The following is a 16,881-nucleotide window of genomic DNA, read 5'->3' as shown; positions in this document are numbered from 1 at the left end:
CTGTCTAAGGTCTGGCTTCTTTTGGAGCCGGATGCCGGGATGGTGTCCCTGGACATCATGGCTGTGTATTGGCACATTCCTATTCATCTGGGGTTCAGGGATTGGTTACGTTTCGTGGTGGGGCATCAGGCTTATAACTTTCGTTGCCTTTCTTTTGGCTTGAATTTGGCACCTCGCGTATTCTCGCGTCTTACCTGGGTCGTGGTGGTCCGTCTTCGTCTGCTAGGGGTTTGGGTCCTGGCCTACCTAGACGACTGGCTGGTATGGGCTCCTGGTCGGTCCGCGTGTCTGCTCGGCGGGGTCTTTTTTGGGGACTCGGACCGCTTCCATGTCTCTCTCTCTGGAGGCTTTGCTGCAGCTGCGGTCCCTTCTTTGGCTATTTCTGGGGGGGCGGTCACTTGGCGGTTGCTCGAGCAGTTGTGCCAGAGTTTGAACTTCGCTGTACTGGTCTATCCACTGGATCGGGTTTGGTTTTGGCGTCTGTTCTAGTTCCCTCGAGGACGCTTCTTCCGCTTCTCTTGCGATCCCTGGGTTTGTCCTCCGGGGGACCGTGCATCGGTTGCTGTGTCGCCAGCATCCTCTTAGGGATTTTTGGGGTTCATTGCTCTGGAGTCTACCCGAGCCCTCGCTCGATGTGTTCACAGATGCGTTGTCTCTCAGCTGGGTCTTTGTGACCAGTGCTTACCAGGCCAGCCAGGGACGGTGGGGTCCGTTCTACCGTCGGGCTCACAGCACGGTGCGGGAGTTAGCGGTGGTTTGGCAGTCGCTTTGGAGGGTTCGGGTCGCTCAAGGTTCAACTGTCCGGCTCCATTTGGACTGTTCTCCGGTGGTTCATTGCCTGACCTGCGGGGGTTTTCTTCGGCCCTTACCTCTTTAGGGCTTACCTTGGTGTTTTCAGGGCTTAGCGTCCCCGCGGCCCGGTCGTCACCAGGCGGTTGGATGCGGCTGATTGCAGCCTGATGTTTGAGTTACAGCCTGGTTGATCAGGTATCCTTTGGAGGTACAGGTACTTGTCAAGTTCTCTCTTAAACACTGTGAGGGGTCGGCCAGTTATGCTCCTTATGTGTAGTAGATGCATGTTGAACAATCTGGGGCCACTGATGTTAATAGAGTTCTCTCTCAGAGTACCTATTGCATCTCTGCTTTTCAACGGGGGTGTTACGCACATCCTGCCATGCCTCCTGGTCTCATGTGATGTTATTTCTGTGTGCTGGTTTAGGACCAGCCCCTCTACTATTTACCATGTGTAAATTATTATATATCTCTCCCACCTGCGCTCAAGAGAATACAGATTTAGGCATTTAAGTCGGTCCCAATAATTTAGATGTTTTACCGAGTGGATTAGAGCAGTAAAAGATCTCTGCGTGCTCTCCAGATCAACAATTTCTCCAGCTTAGAAAGGGGCTGTGATTGTGTAGCAGTATTCCACTCTAGAGAACATTAGCATCTTGAAGAGTATCATCATTGGTATAGCATCCCTAGTTTGAAAAGTTTTTGTTATCCAACCTGTCATTATTCTTGCAGTTATGACGGCTATTTTATTGTGTTCTTTAAAGGTAAGGTCTTCCGACATGAATACATCCAAATTCTTTACATTGCTTTTTCGTTCTATGTTATAATTGGGTTATGCTATGGGCGCCTGACAGCTGGGTGGACACCGCTTTGGATTCGTAGTCCTGAGGTTCCGGGTTCGATCCCCGGTGGAGGCGGAGACAAATGGGCAAAATGTTTCTTTCACCCTGATGCCCCTGTTACCTAGTAGTAAATAGGTACCTGGTAGTTAGACCGCTGCTACGGGCTGTTTCCTGGGGGTGGATGCCTGGTCAAGGACCAGGCCGCGGGGACACTAAGCCCCGAAATCATCTCAAGATAACATTGGGTTCTATTAGTCAGGAAATTGTAGGTCCACCTGCCTATTTCTCCGGTAACACCTTTTGCACACATTTTATGTGCAATAACACCATGGGTCACATTTGTCGAAGGTTTTTGCAAAATCTGTGTAAATTACATCAGTTTTTGCTTGTCTTCCATGGCATCTAGTGCCATGTCATAATGGTCCAGCAACTGTGATAGACAAGAGCACCCTGTTCTGAATCTATGTTGTCCGGGGTTATGAAGATGCTGTGATTCCATGTGTTTTATGATCTTATTTCTTAGAACTCTCTCAAAGATTTTTATGATGTGTGATGTTAGTGCTATCAGTCTGTAATTTTTTGCCTCTGCCTTATTCCTTCTTTATGGAGTGGTGCTATCTCTGCTGTTTTTAGTATGTCAGGGATAACACCAGTACAGTGGTACCTCTGTTACGAACGTCCCTGTTTACAAACTTTTCGGGTTACCAGCCCGATTTGTTCGGAAAATTTGAATCGGCGGGATATGAACTTTGCATCGGGATACGAGTTTGTTGATACGTGTACGGCCGACCGAGCCCGTGGTGGCACGGGTTACGAACCGTCTCCAGGAGCAGATTAAATTCTTAAACTGAGGCACCCCTGTATCTAGGCTTTGCTTCCAAAGAATGTGAAGGGGCAGCGACAGTGATTTTTCTGTGGGGAGCCCCTACGGCTCCCTGGAGCTTATCAGGGTAATGTCTGTTATATTAGACCGGGACATTAGCTAAGGAGTTCAGACCTACCAGGGACCAGCGCCAGAACCTGGCCGCTTCAGAGAGGTTTCAGGCAGCAATGGCCCTGGAAAACCCCTTTGTGGTTGGGGTTTCCTTATCTGCCATCAACCGGGGTTTAGGCACCCAGAAAAGTAGGCATAACAAAACAAACCCCACATGGTAAAAAACTGAAAAAAAAAACGAACAGAGAGGTAGAAACTCCCTACAAGCACAAGGAAACAAGCAAACAGGCAAACATCACACTTTACTGCCGCGCCGATCATCTGCGCAGCCCTCCCCGCCCCGAGAGGGGGAAAGGGGAGCCCCGGACCTATCGCGCCGGCTGCCAAGCTTCAGTTCGTAAGCTAATGTCAACCGGGATAGACGCTTCTCAGGCCTCAGTTTCGTAGGCAGTGTTTGCTTTGTGTGGCGTTCACTGCCGTGTGTTGTGTTGTGCGATGGCCAGGAGTGCCTCATCAGTGCCGGGGCTGCAGGTGCTTAGTGGCCGACTTCCCTAAGCACCCTGTGAGTACTGCCCTTGTGTAACAGGGTTATCTTCCCTGGGACGTTTGGGAACCATTCCTGTAGAGGTTTTTGCTGCTCGGCATTTGCCTCGCCCTTGGGGCCAGCTGGGCCTGGGGGCCCTTGTTTGGCCCTGGGTAGGGATTGGTATTGTGCTGGTTAGGGTAATCAAGGTGTTGCACAGCCTGCCACCTAAGCGGCACCGGTTCCTGTTGCCTCTGGATACGGTGTACTTTTGCAGGGTTTTTCTTTTGTTTTTATTTTAATGCCTGGTGTGGGTCTGCCTAGTGTGGCTATAGTTCCACTGGTAGTGTTTGGCGCCCCTCTGCTAGGCCCCTGTGATTGTACACGTCGCAGGGATTTTCAGTGCTATCCCCTACCGGTTTAGCAACACCTTGCCCGGGCTTCCCGTAGCAGTCAGCCTACGGGCCCTGGAAACCCCTGTCTGGGCTAGGGGGGACCATTGAATGTATCTTCCGGGTTCCAACCCGTCTTGTACGGGATCGTTGGTTGCTGTGCCCTTGTCTCCGGGTGACAGTCGCCACTTTTACCTCCGTCATGCTGCCTGTTGGGTCACTGACACCTTGACCCGGAGTCTTGCGAGAGATTCTCTGCTTGCTCTCCAGTACTCTCCTGATGCTATTACTGTTCAGAGTACAGGTGGCATCTGTGTTGCAAGCTAGGTTAGGTTGCTGCAACATGCTAGGTTGGTCTCCCACTCGGATGCCCCGAGGCCGCCCCGTTTTGGTTAGGTGCTGTTCGCCTCTTTCCCGCCCTGTTCCTGGCTCCGGACCGTCTGCGGGTTTCAGGGTCGGGATGGGGTTTAGTTGTGGTCGAGACTCGGGTGGTTTTCGGGGGCTGCCCCGTTTGGGTTGGGAGACGGAGGTTTTCGAGCCTGTTCCTCCTGCAAAGGCTTCTGGGTCTTACCAGCAGCCTTTTCTTGCTGCCTTTCCCATGGACTTTTGCTTTTCATTAAGGGCGGAGGGCTTGGAGGACGGCTCTGCCCCGGGGCCTCTGTTGCTGGTTCCTGGGGCTGGGGGGAAAGCCTGCTAGCAGTTCTGGGGCAGTTTGCCCCTGCCTGGGTTTTCTGCTTTTGGGTGGAGTTTTTCGCCCATCCAGTCTGCTTGCTTCCCACTTTTGCTGGCGTGTTTCCGTATCTTTAGTGTCAGTCACAGCCTTCTGTCTGGTGGCCATTTTCGTCTGCCGGTTTCCCGGCATGGCCACCAGGGCGGCGTTGTGGTTTGTTTACATGCGACTGGGTGTGCGAGCGAGCTTCTTGGGTGAGTTTTCACCTTTTTTCAGGGGTTTTATTCTCCTGTTGTCGTTTCTTTGCTTTTCTGTTGTTTTCTGACCGTTTCCTGTTCCTCTGGGAACGTTTGGGTGTTGATTTTACACTGGGTTTTCCGATTTGTCTGTTTTGGGTCTGGGCCCTTGGGTTTTGGCTCTGTCCCTGGCTGTTATGCTTGCTCCCACACCTTGTCCCTCGGTTTTCGGTCTGTTATGACCGTTTCCCCGGGAGTTCTGTCTGGGGGCTGTGCTTTGCCTTTATGTGGTATTCTCCGCCGACAAATGTGGTGGTTTGGGCTCCCCCAGGTTCGATTCCGGGTTCCCTTGGGGTTCTTTGGTTTCGTTCCGGAGGTTTCTTCCTCTTGGGCCCCCTTTGTGGGTTCAGGGGGCTTTGTTTCCTTGTGTGACCCAGTTCTGCTGTCTGGAGTTCCGGGGTCTTCCTGGCTTGCAGACTGATCTTTTTGGGTCTTGGCACATGTTGTGGTCGTGCTGGGACTTTGAGGTTTAGTTGTCGAGGGGGCCTTTTGATGCAGTTTTGTGCCTTCTTTGCCTGGCCGGCGTAGTGCTCTCTGCCCACTGGTTGGCGACTTGTACTTTTCTTTTAAAGTGTATGTGTGTGTATGCTGTGTGTTTGTGCACATGTGTATACACACGTGTGTGTAACATACCTTGTGTGTATGTATATATGAATGTGTATGTGTGTGTGTACTTTTCTTTCGGAAGGGGCTCTGTTCCCTTCTCTGTTGACGGGGCGCTGGGGGAGCAGCTTGCTCTGTTGACTCTCGCATGATCCCGCTGTTGGTGGGCGCTTTTGGTTGTCTTCCGGCCTCTGGTGGCGTCGGTGGATGGCTTCTCCCCCTTTGGGGGGGTTCAGAGCTGGCAGGGGTAGGCTTCTTCCCCGGCGCTTCGTCATGTCATCTTTGTGGGTGTGTTGGACGTGGTCGATCCGCCAATCCTTCTGGGGTTCCCGTCTGCTCTTTGCAGTCATGGGCCTGCAGGGTCGGGTTTGGCTTCGGCGTCTGTTTGGTTCCTTCGGAGACTCCCCTTCCGCCTCTTGCTTTCGTTGGGTTCGTTCCTCTGGGGATCTTGTGTTGGTGCTGCGTCACCAGCTTTCACTTAGGTAATTACAATATGAAGTTTCTTGGCGTTCATTCCGCCATTCTCTCTCTCTTCGTAGGTTGTCTTCTATCTCGGATCAGGTTGTTTTGTCCTTTGTGTTTAGGTTTTTTCAGGACTGTCATCTGATGCCTAATACTGCCGCCCCGTATCATGTGGCGCTGGCAGAGCCGCTGCAACTTGCATTCGGGGTGGACGATTCCTCTACCCTACTCTGTAAGCTTTCTCATGCTTTGTTTCACCTCCAGCCTGCTCATGCACTGCCTGAGCCGTCCTGGTCCTTGGACAGGGTGCTCTCCTCTCTTTCCTCTCCTTGGTTTGTGGTGACCCCTTCAGTTAAAGATTGTTTTTCCAAGGCTCTTTTTGTTGGCATTGGCCTCTGGGGGTCGGGTTGGGAAGCTTCATGCTCTCCTTCGATGCAGGGATTTCTGCTCTTTCGGTCCTGGTGGTAGGTTTGTTCATTTGCTGCCCTCTCCTTCTTTTCTGGCGAAGAATGAGACGCTGCTTTCTGGTGGGGTCTTTGGGGTCATTGATGCTTGGTTGATTAGGCGGGGTGCATCATGTGTTGTGTCCAGTTGTGGCTCTCTGCCGTTATGTACGCGCTATCTGCGTGCCCGGGAATGCGCTTTGGGTTGATCCGGTCTCCCTCATTCCCTGTTCCAGGGCTTGGATCCCCAGGTCGTCCGCAGGGTTATCAAGTCTAGCTAGCCTGCAGTCTATCCTCGTGCCCATGATGTTAGGAAGTTTGCTGCTTTGGCTGCCGTGTTTGGCAACATGTCTTGGGCTAATTTTCGGGCTCGGGGATTGCGGAAGTTGAACAGGGTCCTGGCTGCCCATTATTTTCTGAACGTTCCTACTCATGGGCATTCCTGTGTTGCTTTGGGTCACAGGTTGCAGTCAGTTGTCTCGACTTCGTATTGAAGAGTTTGTTGAGGCCTCCTCACAGGTAAGTCTCTCTTTACCTTATCTTTGTTTATGCAGCTCCAGGGAGCTGTAGGGGCTACCTGCAGAAAACCAGCATTGAATGTAATGAAACTCCATTTTCTGGGTGAGTCCCGAAGACTCCCTGGCAATTCTCCCTCCCTCCGGTCGGTTGTTTTGATACTTAACTTTCGAGCTGAAGGCCTGAGTAGTTGGCACTGGAAAATCTGGGCCTCCCCACCTTCTCCTCCCTAGAAGGGGAGGGGAGGGCTGCGTGGATGAGCTGCACAGCAATAGAGTGTGACTTTGCTTGTTTCCTTGGAATTGGAGGGCGTCCTGCCTTCCTTTTCGGTTTTTAGTTGTTAGTTTCTTACCATGGTAGGTTTGTTTTGTTATGCGTAACTTTCTGGGTGCCTAACCCTGGTCGATGGCAAATAAGGAAAATCCCCAACCACAGGGGGGGGGGGGGTTCCAGCGCCATTGCTCCCTGAAGCCTCCTTGAAGTGGCCAGGTTCTGACTCGGTTCTCTGGTAGGTAGAACTCCATAGCTAATGTCTTGGTCTAACATATCACACATTATCCCGAAAGCTCCAGGGAGCCTCCTGGGCTCACCCAGAAAATGGCGTTTCATTACATTCAACGCTGGTTTTATATCCACAGAGAGCTTTTATATTTATATTTGCATCATATATGTAAAACCCAAACAATAATTTTTTAAATCTTTACATGATGATAACTGCATTTCCCTGTAAATCAACAATTGACGATAACCTCTGTCTAAAGGTTAATGCCTCTTACCTTGCATGTCTCACCTGAAGCTCTCATAGCCTGCTTCAGCTGTGTCTCAGGGTTATTTAGCCAGCTTCAGCTGTGTCTCAGGGATATTTAGCCAGCTTCATATGTGTCTCAGGGTTATTTAACCAGCTTCAGCTGTGTGTCTGGGTTATTTAGCCAGCTTCAGCCGTGTCTCAGGGTTATTTAACGAGCTACAGCTGTATCTCAGAGTTATTTAGCCAGCTTCAGCTGTGTCTCAGGGTTATTTAACCAGCTGCAGCTGTGTCTTAGGGTTATTTAGCCAGCTTTAGCTGTGTCTCAGGGTTATTTAACCAGCTTCAGCTGTGTCTCAGGGTTATTTAGCCAGCTTCAGCTGTGTCTCAGCGTTATTTAGCCAGCTTCAGCTGTGTCTCCGGGTTATTTAGCCAACTTCAGCTGTGTGTCAGGATTTTTTAGCCAGCTTCAGCTGTGTCTCAGGGTTATTTAGCCAGCTTCAGCTGTGTCACAGGGTTATTTAGCCAGCTTCAGCTGTGTCTCAGGATTATTTAGCCAGCTTCAACTGTGTCACGGGGTTATTTAGCCAGCTTCAGCTGTGTCTCAGGATTATTTAGCCAGCTTCAGCTTTGTCTCTAGGTTATTTCGCCAGCTTCAGCTGTGACTCAGGGTTATTTAGCCAGCTTCAGCTGTGACTCAGGGTTATTTAGCCAGCTTCAACTGTGTTTCATGGTTCCTTAGCCAGCTTCTACCATGTATCAAGGGTATTTTGCCAGTTTCAGCTGTGTCTCAGGGTTATTTAGCCAGCTTCAGCTGTGGCTCAGGGTTATTTAACCAGCTTCAGCTGTGTCTCATGGTTCCTTAGCCAGCTTCTGCTGTGTCTCATGGTTCCTTAGCCAGCTTCTGCTGTGTCTCATGGTTCTTTAGCCGGCTTCTGCTGTGTCTCATGGTTCTTTAGCCAGCTTCTGCTGTGTCTCATGGTTCCTTAGCCAACTTCAGCTGTGTCTCATGGTTCCTTAGCCAGCTTCAGCTGTGTCTCATGGTTCTTTAGCCGGCTTCTGCTGTGTCTCATGGTTCTTTAGCCAGCTTCAGCTGTGTCTCATGGTTCCTTAGCCAACTTCAGCTGTGTCTCATGGTTCCTTAGCCAACTTCAGCTGTGTCTCATGGTTCCTTAGCCAGCTTCTGCTGTGTCTCATGGTTATTTAGCCAGCTTCTGCTGTGTCTCATGGTTCTTTAGCCAGCTTCTGCTGTGTCTCATGGTTCCTTAGCCAGCTTGAGATGTGTTTCCAGGTTATATAGCAAGCTTCAGCTGTGGTTTGAGGGTTATTGTGCCAACTTCAATGGTTAGTGTTTACAGTCAGTGTGACTGGTCAGTGGAGAGTGTAATATCTTACCTTGTGTCTACAGTCAGTGTGACTGGTCAGTGGAGAGTGTAATATCTTACCTTGTGTTTACAGTCAGTGTGACTGGGAGGAAGGAGGCCAGCGGAGAGAAGAGGAGGAGACGGAAGAGAGAAGATGGCGATGAAGAAGACAGTGAGGTAATGACCTTTGTATTTCCCTCTTCCCATGCCTCTGTATGATCTGGGGGCATGTATACTGGGTATACTTCAGGATGGTTTGGGAACATGTATACTAGTTATACTTCAGCATGGTCTATAGACATATACTAGCTATTCTTCAGCATGGTCTAGTGACTTATATACTAGCTATGCTTTAGCATGGTCTAGGAACATATACTAGTTACTACAGCATGGTCTAGGGACATGTATACTAGCTATACTTCAGCATGGTGTAGGGACATATCCTAGTTATACTTCAGCATGGTGTAGGGACATATCCTAGTTATACTTCAGCATGGTCTTAGTACACACATACTAGCTATACTTCAGCATGGTCTAGGGACATGTATACTAGCTATACTTCAGCATGGTGTAGGGACATATCCTAGTTATACTTCAGCATGGTCTTAGTACACACATACTAGCTATACTTCAGCATGGTCTATGGACATCTATACTACTTGGCTATCCACCCCCAGTTCTGAGGTTGATGCAAGACCTGGCAGTCGTGTGACTCTGGCTCCAGACATTGTCCAGTGCTGTGCCTTGTGGTGTGGTGCTGTCCTGGTGATGTGAGAGCTAGGTGTAATTTCTCAAGTATTCGGGCTGCATTCGCCTAGGGTTGCCTTTCCTAGGTTCCCTGTAAGTACTGCCCTTGTGGCTTGGGGTTACCTTCCACAAGTCGCTTGGGACCTACCTCCGTGGGGTCTTATGCTGCTTGGTGATTGCCCCACCTTTGGAGTCAGGTGGGTTGTTTCATGCACCACTGTTTACCTCTGGGTAGGAGGTAGTTTCATCACTGGTAGGGGCGCAAGGTACTGTGCAGCTAGTTTTCACCATATTATAATGGCCAGCTCTGTTCCGCCTGGGCACATTGTACTCTTGTGGGGTTTTTCTTTTATTTTTGTTTTCTGCCTGGTGGGGCAGGGTCTGCCTCTTGGTGGTGTTATCCCTTCTATACTTTTGGTGGTCCTCCACTAGGTCCCCCGTGAGTGTACACGTCTCAGGTTCAGCTATTAGTAGTTCGCTTGGTAGTTTGGGGTACCAGTCAGCAGTACCTTGCCTGGGCTTACCTTAGCAGAGTGTCTAAGGGCTCTGGAAATCCCCATTGGGGCTTGGCGGTCCGATGGATGTCCCCTGGGTCCAACCTTGCTTTGTGCGAGTTTGAAGGTTGCTCTGTCCCCTTGTTTCAGGGTGACAATCACCAGTTCTGCCTCCGTCATGTTGCCTGTTGGATCGGTGACACCTTCGACCCAGAGTCTTGTGAGTGGTGTTCCTTGCATGTACTCCAATTCACCCAATCCACTGATCTTGCTAATTGGGTGCAGGCAGCTTCGGTGTTGCTGCAGCACGCTAGGCTGGTTGCTCACTGGATGCCCCGAGACTGCCCCGTTTTGGTTAAAGGGATCCCAGACTTGGGGGTGTTATTCGCTTCGACTTTGGTTTCGTCCTCGCCCCCCTTGTCTTTTCCCTGCTGTTGTTTATCTTGTTCCTCCCCCCTTTGCACCCGGCTCCGAAGCGTTTGCTGGTTTCGGAGTCGGGGCAAGAGAGAGTTTCGGAGTTGGTGGTGAGAGGCTGGCAGTTTCAGGTGATGCGCCTTCCGGTGTGGCGATGGAGACATTTGAGCCAATTCCTCCAGCTAGTGCTTCTGGGTCTGACCAGTGGGCCCCCTCCTTTCCTGCTTTTCTGGTGGACTCTGCCTTTTCTTTGGAGGCGGAGGATTTGGCGGATGGCTTGGCTCCATCCAGGTCCTGGTGTGGAGGTTTTCAGGTACAGTGGAGGGGCTGACTTGGAGGGCATGGGCCTCGTTTGACCCTGCTTGGATGTTGGTACCCTCTGAGTGGGGCTTATTGTTACAGGGGGGTGGGGTTTTCTTATCCTCCCTCCCTGTATGATATGGTGTCAGCTCCTCCCCGGGTTCGGTTTCGAGTTCCCTTGGGTTCTTCAGTTCCTTCCTTCAAGGGGTTTTTGGCCTCCCACATCCCTCCTCATGAGTTTTGTATTAGGCCTTTGCAGCTTACCTCCTGCGCGATCCGGATTACACCTCAATAATGGATCCTGTCTCTTTCGAGATCGGTTCTTCAGTTCCTTACTGGGTTCGTTATGAGGTTCCAGAGTTCTGGTTAGCAGACTGTCCAATATTTTTGTTGGGGGCTTGGCATACATTCTGTCGGTCATGCACGCTTGAGTGGTGAGAGGCCCTTACAGTTGTACTGGTTTACCGGGGGAAGGGGGGGGGGGGAGTTTGAGTGCCTCGGTGCGTGTTTGTTCGCTCCTGCCCTTCCTTGGGATATCGGCCTTGTTCAGCTTTACGTGCAGGTTCCCTCCCTTTCGGTTGCCCTGATAGCTGAGGACTTGTGCGCCCATGGCATTTGGCTACGGTCTTGCGTTTCTTTTCCCTTCTCAAACTGTCTTCAGACTGGCTTAAGGAGGATGTTGGGCGCTTGGGGGCCAATCCTGAGTCTGGTGCGCTGATATCGGTGGTTCGGGCATCGGTTGCGCTGTTGAAGCTGTTTTGCGCCGATCCTACGGAACACAGTGTCTCTGTTCTTTGCTTCTCGTCTCGCGTGCCGGCAGGCGGTGCTCGCTCAGTCCGTGCAATCCGCGTGGGTCCTGACACTTAGGATTTCTATGACTTTTTGGCCTTTGCTGTTTGCAGAGTCTGTGGTGGTGCAGTATCTGCAAGCAGCCTCTTCTAGTTGTCATCCCATGTCAGATTTGTTGGTTCTCCGGGGAGCCCGCGGTAGAAGAGGGGGGGTCTTCCCGGTAGGGTCGTGCCAGGGCTCAGGGGTCCTTCCATCATGGTAGGCCAGTGGTGCCAGTTTTAAAGCCGGCACAGCCTTCGGAACCAACGACGACTGGTCGGCTCATTGATCGCTCTGCTTGCAAGTTGGTTTCTTGTAAGGGGCGTCAGCCTTTTCGCAGTTCATCCCATTGATGGGGCGATGGGGGGGGGGGGGAGGTGATGCTCGCGCTGTTTGCTCATGCCTGGTCCCATGATTCGTGGGCATTTTGGGTCCTTTCTTGCAGCCTGCGGTGGTGTTGGGTGGCTCCTCCTCCTTCCAGGGGTTCGGAACAGGCTTCTTCTCCTGCGCTTTGTCGGTTCATCTTGGAGTAGGTTTGCTTGGGTGTGGTTGAAACAACCTCGTCCCTCAGGTGGGTTTCCTGAATGTTCCGGTTCTGAAATGGGACAGCGCGGTCCTGTTGTTCATTCTGGACTTGTCCCGTCTGAACACCTGGGTCTCTTGCCCCTCGTTTCGGATGACTACTCTGTCCCAGGACTGTCTTCTCTTTGAGCCAGGTGCTTGGATGGTGTCCCTGGACCTTGTGGACACGTACTGGCACATTTCGATTCATCCAGGGTTCAGGGACTGGCTAGGTTTTGATGTGGGGCATCAGGCTTACCACTTTCGTTGTCTTCCATTCGGCTTTAATCTGACACCTTGCGTGTTCACACGCCTTACCTGGGTCGTGGTAGCCTGGTTGCGTCTGCTAGGGGTTCGGGTTCTGGCCTACCTCGACGACTGGCTGGTGAGGGCTTCCAGGTAGTCTGCTTGTTTGCTCGCCAGGGATTTTGTTCTTTCCCAGCTCGCCGGGTTCAGGTTCCTGGTGAACTGGAGAAGTCCCATCTAGTTTCCTCTCAGGTTCGGACCTGGCTGGGTCTTGTGTGGGACTCTCGTGTGTGGGACTTCCTTATCTCTCCCTCTGGAGGCTCTGCAGTGGCTGCAGTCCCGCCTTCAGCTGTTTCTGGAGTGCTCCCGGGTCACAAGGCCCGGTAGGCAAGGTCCCTGGTAGGTAAGAACTCCAAGCACATTGACTGATGCCAGAAAGTTATACATATTCATTCAGCCTGGATTGCTCCGGGGAGCCTCCGGGACTCGCCCAGACAATGGTGTTTCATTACATTCAATGCTGGTTTTCTGGGGGGAGCCCCGTTGGCTCCCCGGAGCTATCCAGGCTGAATGGATATGTATAACTTTCTGGCATCAAAGTGCTAGGAGTTCTTGCCTACCGGGGACCACGAGCCAGAACCTGGTTCCCTCAGAGAGGCACGAGGAGCAATGGCCTATAGAAACCCCTGTGTGATTGGGAGCATTCTATGTCTGCCATCAACCGGGACAGGCACCCAGAAAGGTAGGCGCCCCAAAATGGTGAAATTATTGCTACCGAAAGCCGAACGAGTGGACAGAACTCCCCAAACAAAAGTATCAAACTAGCATGACGTCATCACGTCGCCGTGCCACCGTCTGCGCAACCCCCCCCCCCTCCCCGAGAGGGGGGAAGGGGGAGCCCCAGACCCTCCACGCCTGCGATCCAACTGGCAGTTCTTGGCTGATGGTATTACTGGCTGGTCGAGTGCCTCTGGCTCCGGTTTTTGTTTTAGTTCTGTGCCTTGTGGTGTGGGCTGTCTCTACCGGTGGGGTGTGAGCCAGGAGTAAGATTCCACGGTACTCGGGCTGCATGTGCCTAGGGCTATCTTCCCTAGGTGCCATGTAAGTACTGCCCTTGGGGCTTGGGGCCACCTTCCACTAGTCGCCTTGGGTTCTACCTCTACTGTGTCCTTTACTGCTCGGTACTGGGCCGCCCTTGGAGTCGGCTGGGGTTTTGTTGCCCTGGTTTGTCTCTGGGTAGGTGGTAGTTTTCGTCACTGGTAGGGGCGCGGGGTACTGCATAGCTAGTATTCACCATTAGCAGCGGCCGGCTCTGTTCCGCCTGGGTACATTGTTCTCTTGCGGGGTTTTTCTTTTGTTTTTGTTTTTGCCTGGTGGGGTCTGCCTTTAATATGGTCCCCCTTTCCTGTTCTAGGTGATTTTCTTTCGAATTCTTCTGTTGGCAGTACTCCCCGCTTGACCCCCGTGAGTGGACACGTCCCGGGGGTTCAGCTTTAGCAGTTGTTGGTAGAATTGGGCGCCAGTTCGCGGTACCCTGCCTGGGCTTCCCTTAGCGTGTACCAAAGGCTAAGGGCCCTGGGAAACCCCACAGGGGCTCCGTGGTCCTATAGGTGTGTCCCTGGAGTCCCTCTCACGTCCTGCGAGTTTGACGGTTGATCTGTCCCCTTGTCTCAGGGTGACACTCACCGGTTGTGCCTCAGCCATGCTGCCTGTTGGGTCCTTGTTTCTTGTGACCCGGAGTCGTCCGACGATTGTTGTCGGTACGTGCTCTCCTTCACCCAGGCCACTGGTCTTGATAATCGGGTGCAGGCGGCTGCGGCGTTGTTTACTGGGTCTAGGTTGCTGCAACGCTCTTGGTTGTTGCGGCCCCGGATGCCCCGAGGCTGCTCCGTTTTGGTGGTTGGGGTCCGGACTTGGGGGTGGGGGTCGCTTCGACTCTGGCTCCTTCCGCTTCTTGTCCTTCCCCTTCTGTTCTACACACTTTCTCCCTTGCTTCCTGTTCCGAACCGTAGGCGGGTTTTGGGGTTGGGGCGGGGTCTGGTTGGGTTGAGATTCGGGCGGTCTTGAGGGTTTTCCTCTTCCGGGGTGGCGGCGGAGGCATTCGAGTTGGTTCCTCCAGCTGTGCCGTATGGGTTTGACCAGTGGGCTCCCTTCATTACTGTTTGCATGGCTGCCCCGGCTTTTCCTTGTCAAGCTGGGGCTTTGGGGGTGCGGCTCGGCCCTGGGTCATGCCGTTGAAGTTCCCGGGGTTAGGGAGGGGTTGCCTGGGGGGCCTCGGCCCCGTTTGCCCCTCTTGGGTCTTTGTACCTTTGGTGTGGGGCTGGCAGTTCCTCAGAGTGGGATTGTTCCTTCCCTCTGTGTTTCTGTTGTTTTCAGGTATACCCCTCCCTGGGTTCGGTTCCGTGTTCCTTCGGGTTCATCGGTCCCGTCGTTCCTGGGGGGGTATTTCACCCCCTTTTCCTTACCCTTTTCGCTCTTACGTCGCGATACTGTTCTTAAAAAAAAAAAAATCAAATGTGTATTCAGGTAAGGTACATCCATACGAGGTGTGAAACAAACTGATGGATTTATATATTGACCTAGTACATAGTGCCTAAACTGCTTCGTATTGTTGTCCCTGCATGTTCCTTGGTCAGGGGTGCTTGTCGTGGTTCTCGTTGGTTCGCGAGTTTCTTCGTACCTTCCAATATTATTGGAACATCTGTTGATTTTCGATGTGGTTTCCCTCGGGTCTTTTGTCGGCCTTGTTGGTTCCCTTCCATCATCTGTTTTCTTTTGCTTCGTTTTCGCCTTGTTTTGTTTTCGCGTCGTCTCTACTTCCTGTTTCGGTGTTCTTCCTCTTCGTTCCGCACGCCTTCCTGGTGTTTGTACGATGTGTGTTTACGATGTGTCTGTATGTTGTGTGTACGATCTGTGTGTCCGCCTGGTGTACGAGCCACGCCTCCCAGTGGACGGTTGGTGTAATTACCTAAGTGTAATTACCTAAGTGTAGTTACAGGATGAGAGCTACGCTCGTGGTGTCCCGTCTTCCCAGCACTCTTTGTCATATAACGCTTTGAAACTACTGACGGTCTTGGCCTCCACCACCTTCTCACTTAACTTGTTCCAACCGTCTACCACTCTATTTGCGAAGGTGAATTTTCTTATATTTCTTCGGCATCTGTGTTTAGCTAGTTTAAATCTATGACCTCTTGTTCTTGAAATTCCAGGTCTCAGGAAGTCTTCCCTGTCGATTTTATCAATTCCTGTAACTATTTTGTATGTAGTGATCATATCACCTCTTTTTCTTCTGTCTTCTAGTTTTGGCATATTTAATGCTTCTAACCTCTCCTCGTAGCTCTTGCCCTTCAGTTCTGGGAGCCACTTAGTAGCATGTCTTTGCACCTTTTCCAGTTTGTTGATGTGCTTCTTAAGATATGGGCACCACACAACAGCTGCATATTCTAGCTTTGGCCTAACAAAAGTCATGAACAATTTCTTTAGTATATCGCCATCCATGTATTTAAATGCAATTCTGAAGTTAGAAAGTATAGCATAGGCTCCTTGCACAATATTCTTTATGTGGTCCTCAGGTGATAGTTTTCTATCTAGAACCACTCCTAGATCTCTTTCTTTATCAGAATTCTTTAAAGATTTCTCACATAATATATAGGTTGTGTGGGGTCTATGTTCTCCTATTCCACATTCCATAACATGACATTTATTAACATTAAATTCCATTTGCCAAGTGGTGCTCCATATACTTATTTTGTCCAGGTCTTCTTGAAGGGCATGACAGTCATCTAAATTTCTTATCCTTCCTATTATCTTAGCATCATCAGCAAACATGTTCATATAATTCTGTATACCAACTGGTAGATCATTTATGTACACAATAAACATCACTGGTGCAAGAACTGAACCCTGTGGTACTCCACTTGTGACATTTCTCCATTCTGATACATTGCCTCTGATTACTGCCCTCATTTTTCTATCAGTCAGAAAATTTTTCATCCATGATAGAAGCTTACCTGTCACCCCTCCAATATTTTCCAGTTTCCAGAACAACCTCTTATGTGGAACTCTGTCGAAAGCCTTTTTTAGGTCCAGATAGATGCAGTCCACCCAACCATCTCTTTCCTGTAATATCTCTGTGGCTCGATCATAGAAACTGAGTAAATTCGATACACAGGATCTTCCAGATCGAAAACCATACTGTCTGTCTGATATTATATCATTTCTCTCTAGGTGTTCTACCCATTTAGTTTTGATTAGTTTTTCCAATACTTTCACTATTACACTTGTCAATGATACAGGTCTATAATTGAGGGGGTCTTCCCTGCTGCCACTTTTGTAGATTGGAACTATGTTAGCCTGTTTCCACCCGTCTGCTACGATTCCTGTACACAGGGATGCCTGAAAGATCAGGTGAAGTGGAATGCTGAGCTCAGATGCACATTCTCTCAGAACCCATGGTGAAACGCCATCTGGGCCAGCTGCTTTGTTCTTACCGAGCTCCTTGAGCATTTTTTCCACTTCGTCTCTAGACACCTCTATGTGTTCTATGTTGTTCTCTGGAATTCTTATTGTATCTGGTTCCCTAAAGATTTCATTTTGTACAAACACACTTTGGAACTTTTCGTTTAGTGTTTCACACATTTCCTTTTCATCTTCCGTGAATCTATTTCCCATTTTCAACCTCTGAATATTATCCTTTACCTGCAATTTGT

General features: G+C 50.7%; 1 protein-coding gene across 2 annotated transcripts in view; it reads left to right on the top strand.

The window, feature by feature from the left end:
- LOC123762687 (kelch domain-containing protein 4) overlaps positions 1–16,881 on the top strand; it is a 154,145-nt gene that overhangs the window by 87,364 nt on the left and 49,900 nt on the right. For both annotated transcript variants that reach the window (XM_069339975.1, XM_045749377.2), the window contains exon 8: positions 8,677–8,759. In XM_069339975.1, coding sequence (XP_069196076.1) covers positions 8,677–8,759 — 83 coding nt within the window. The remainder of the gene's footprint in view (positions 1–8,676; positions 8,760–16,881) is intronic.

The sequence above is a fragment of the Procambarus clarkii genome, chromosome 5 (genome assembly GCF_040958095.1).
Source record: "Procambarus clarkii isolate CNS0578487 chromosome 5, FALCON_Pclarkii_2.0, whole genome shotgun sequence".
Taxonomy (NCBI): Eukaryota; Metazoa; Arthropoda; class Malacostraca; order Decapoda; family Cambaridae; genus Procambarus; species Procambarus clarkii.
Note: the sequence above shows the minus strand (reverse complement) of the source record. Positions and strands in the feature narration are given on the sequence as shown.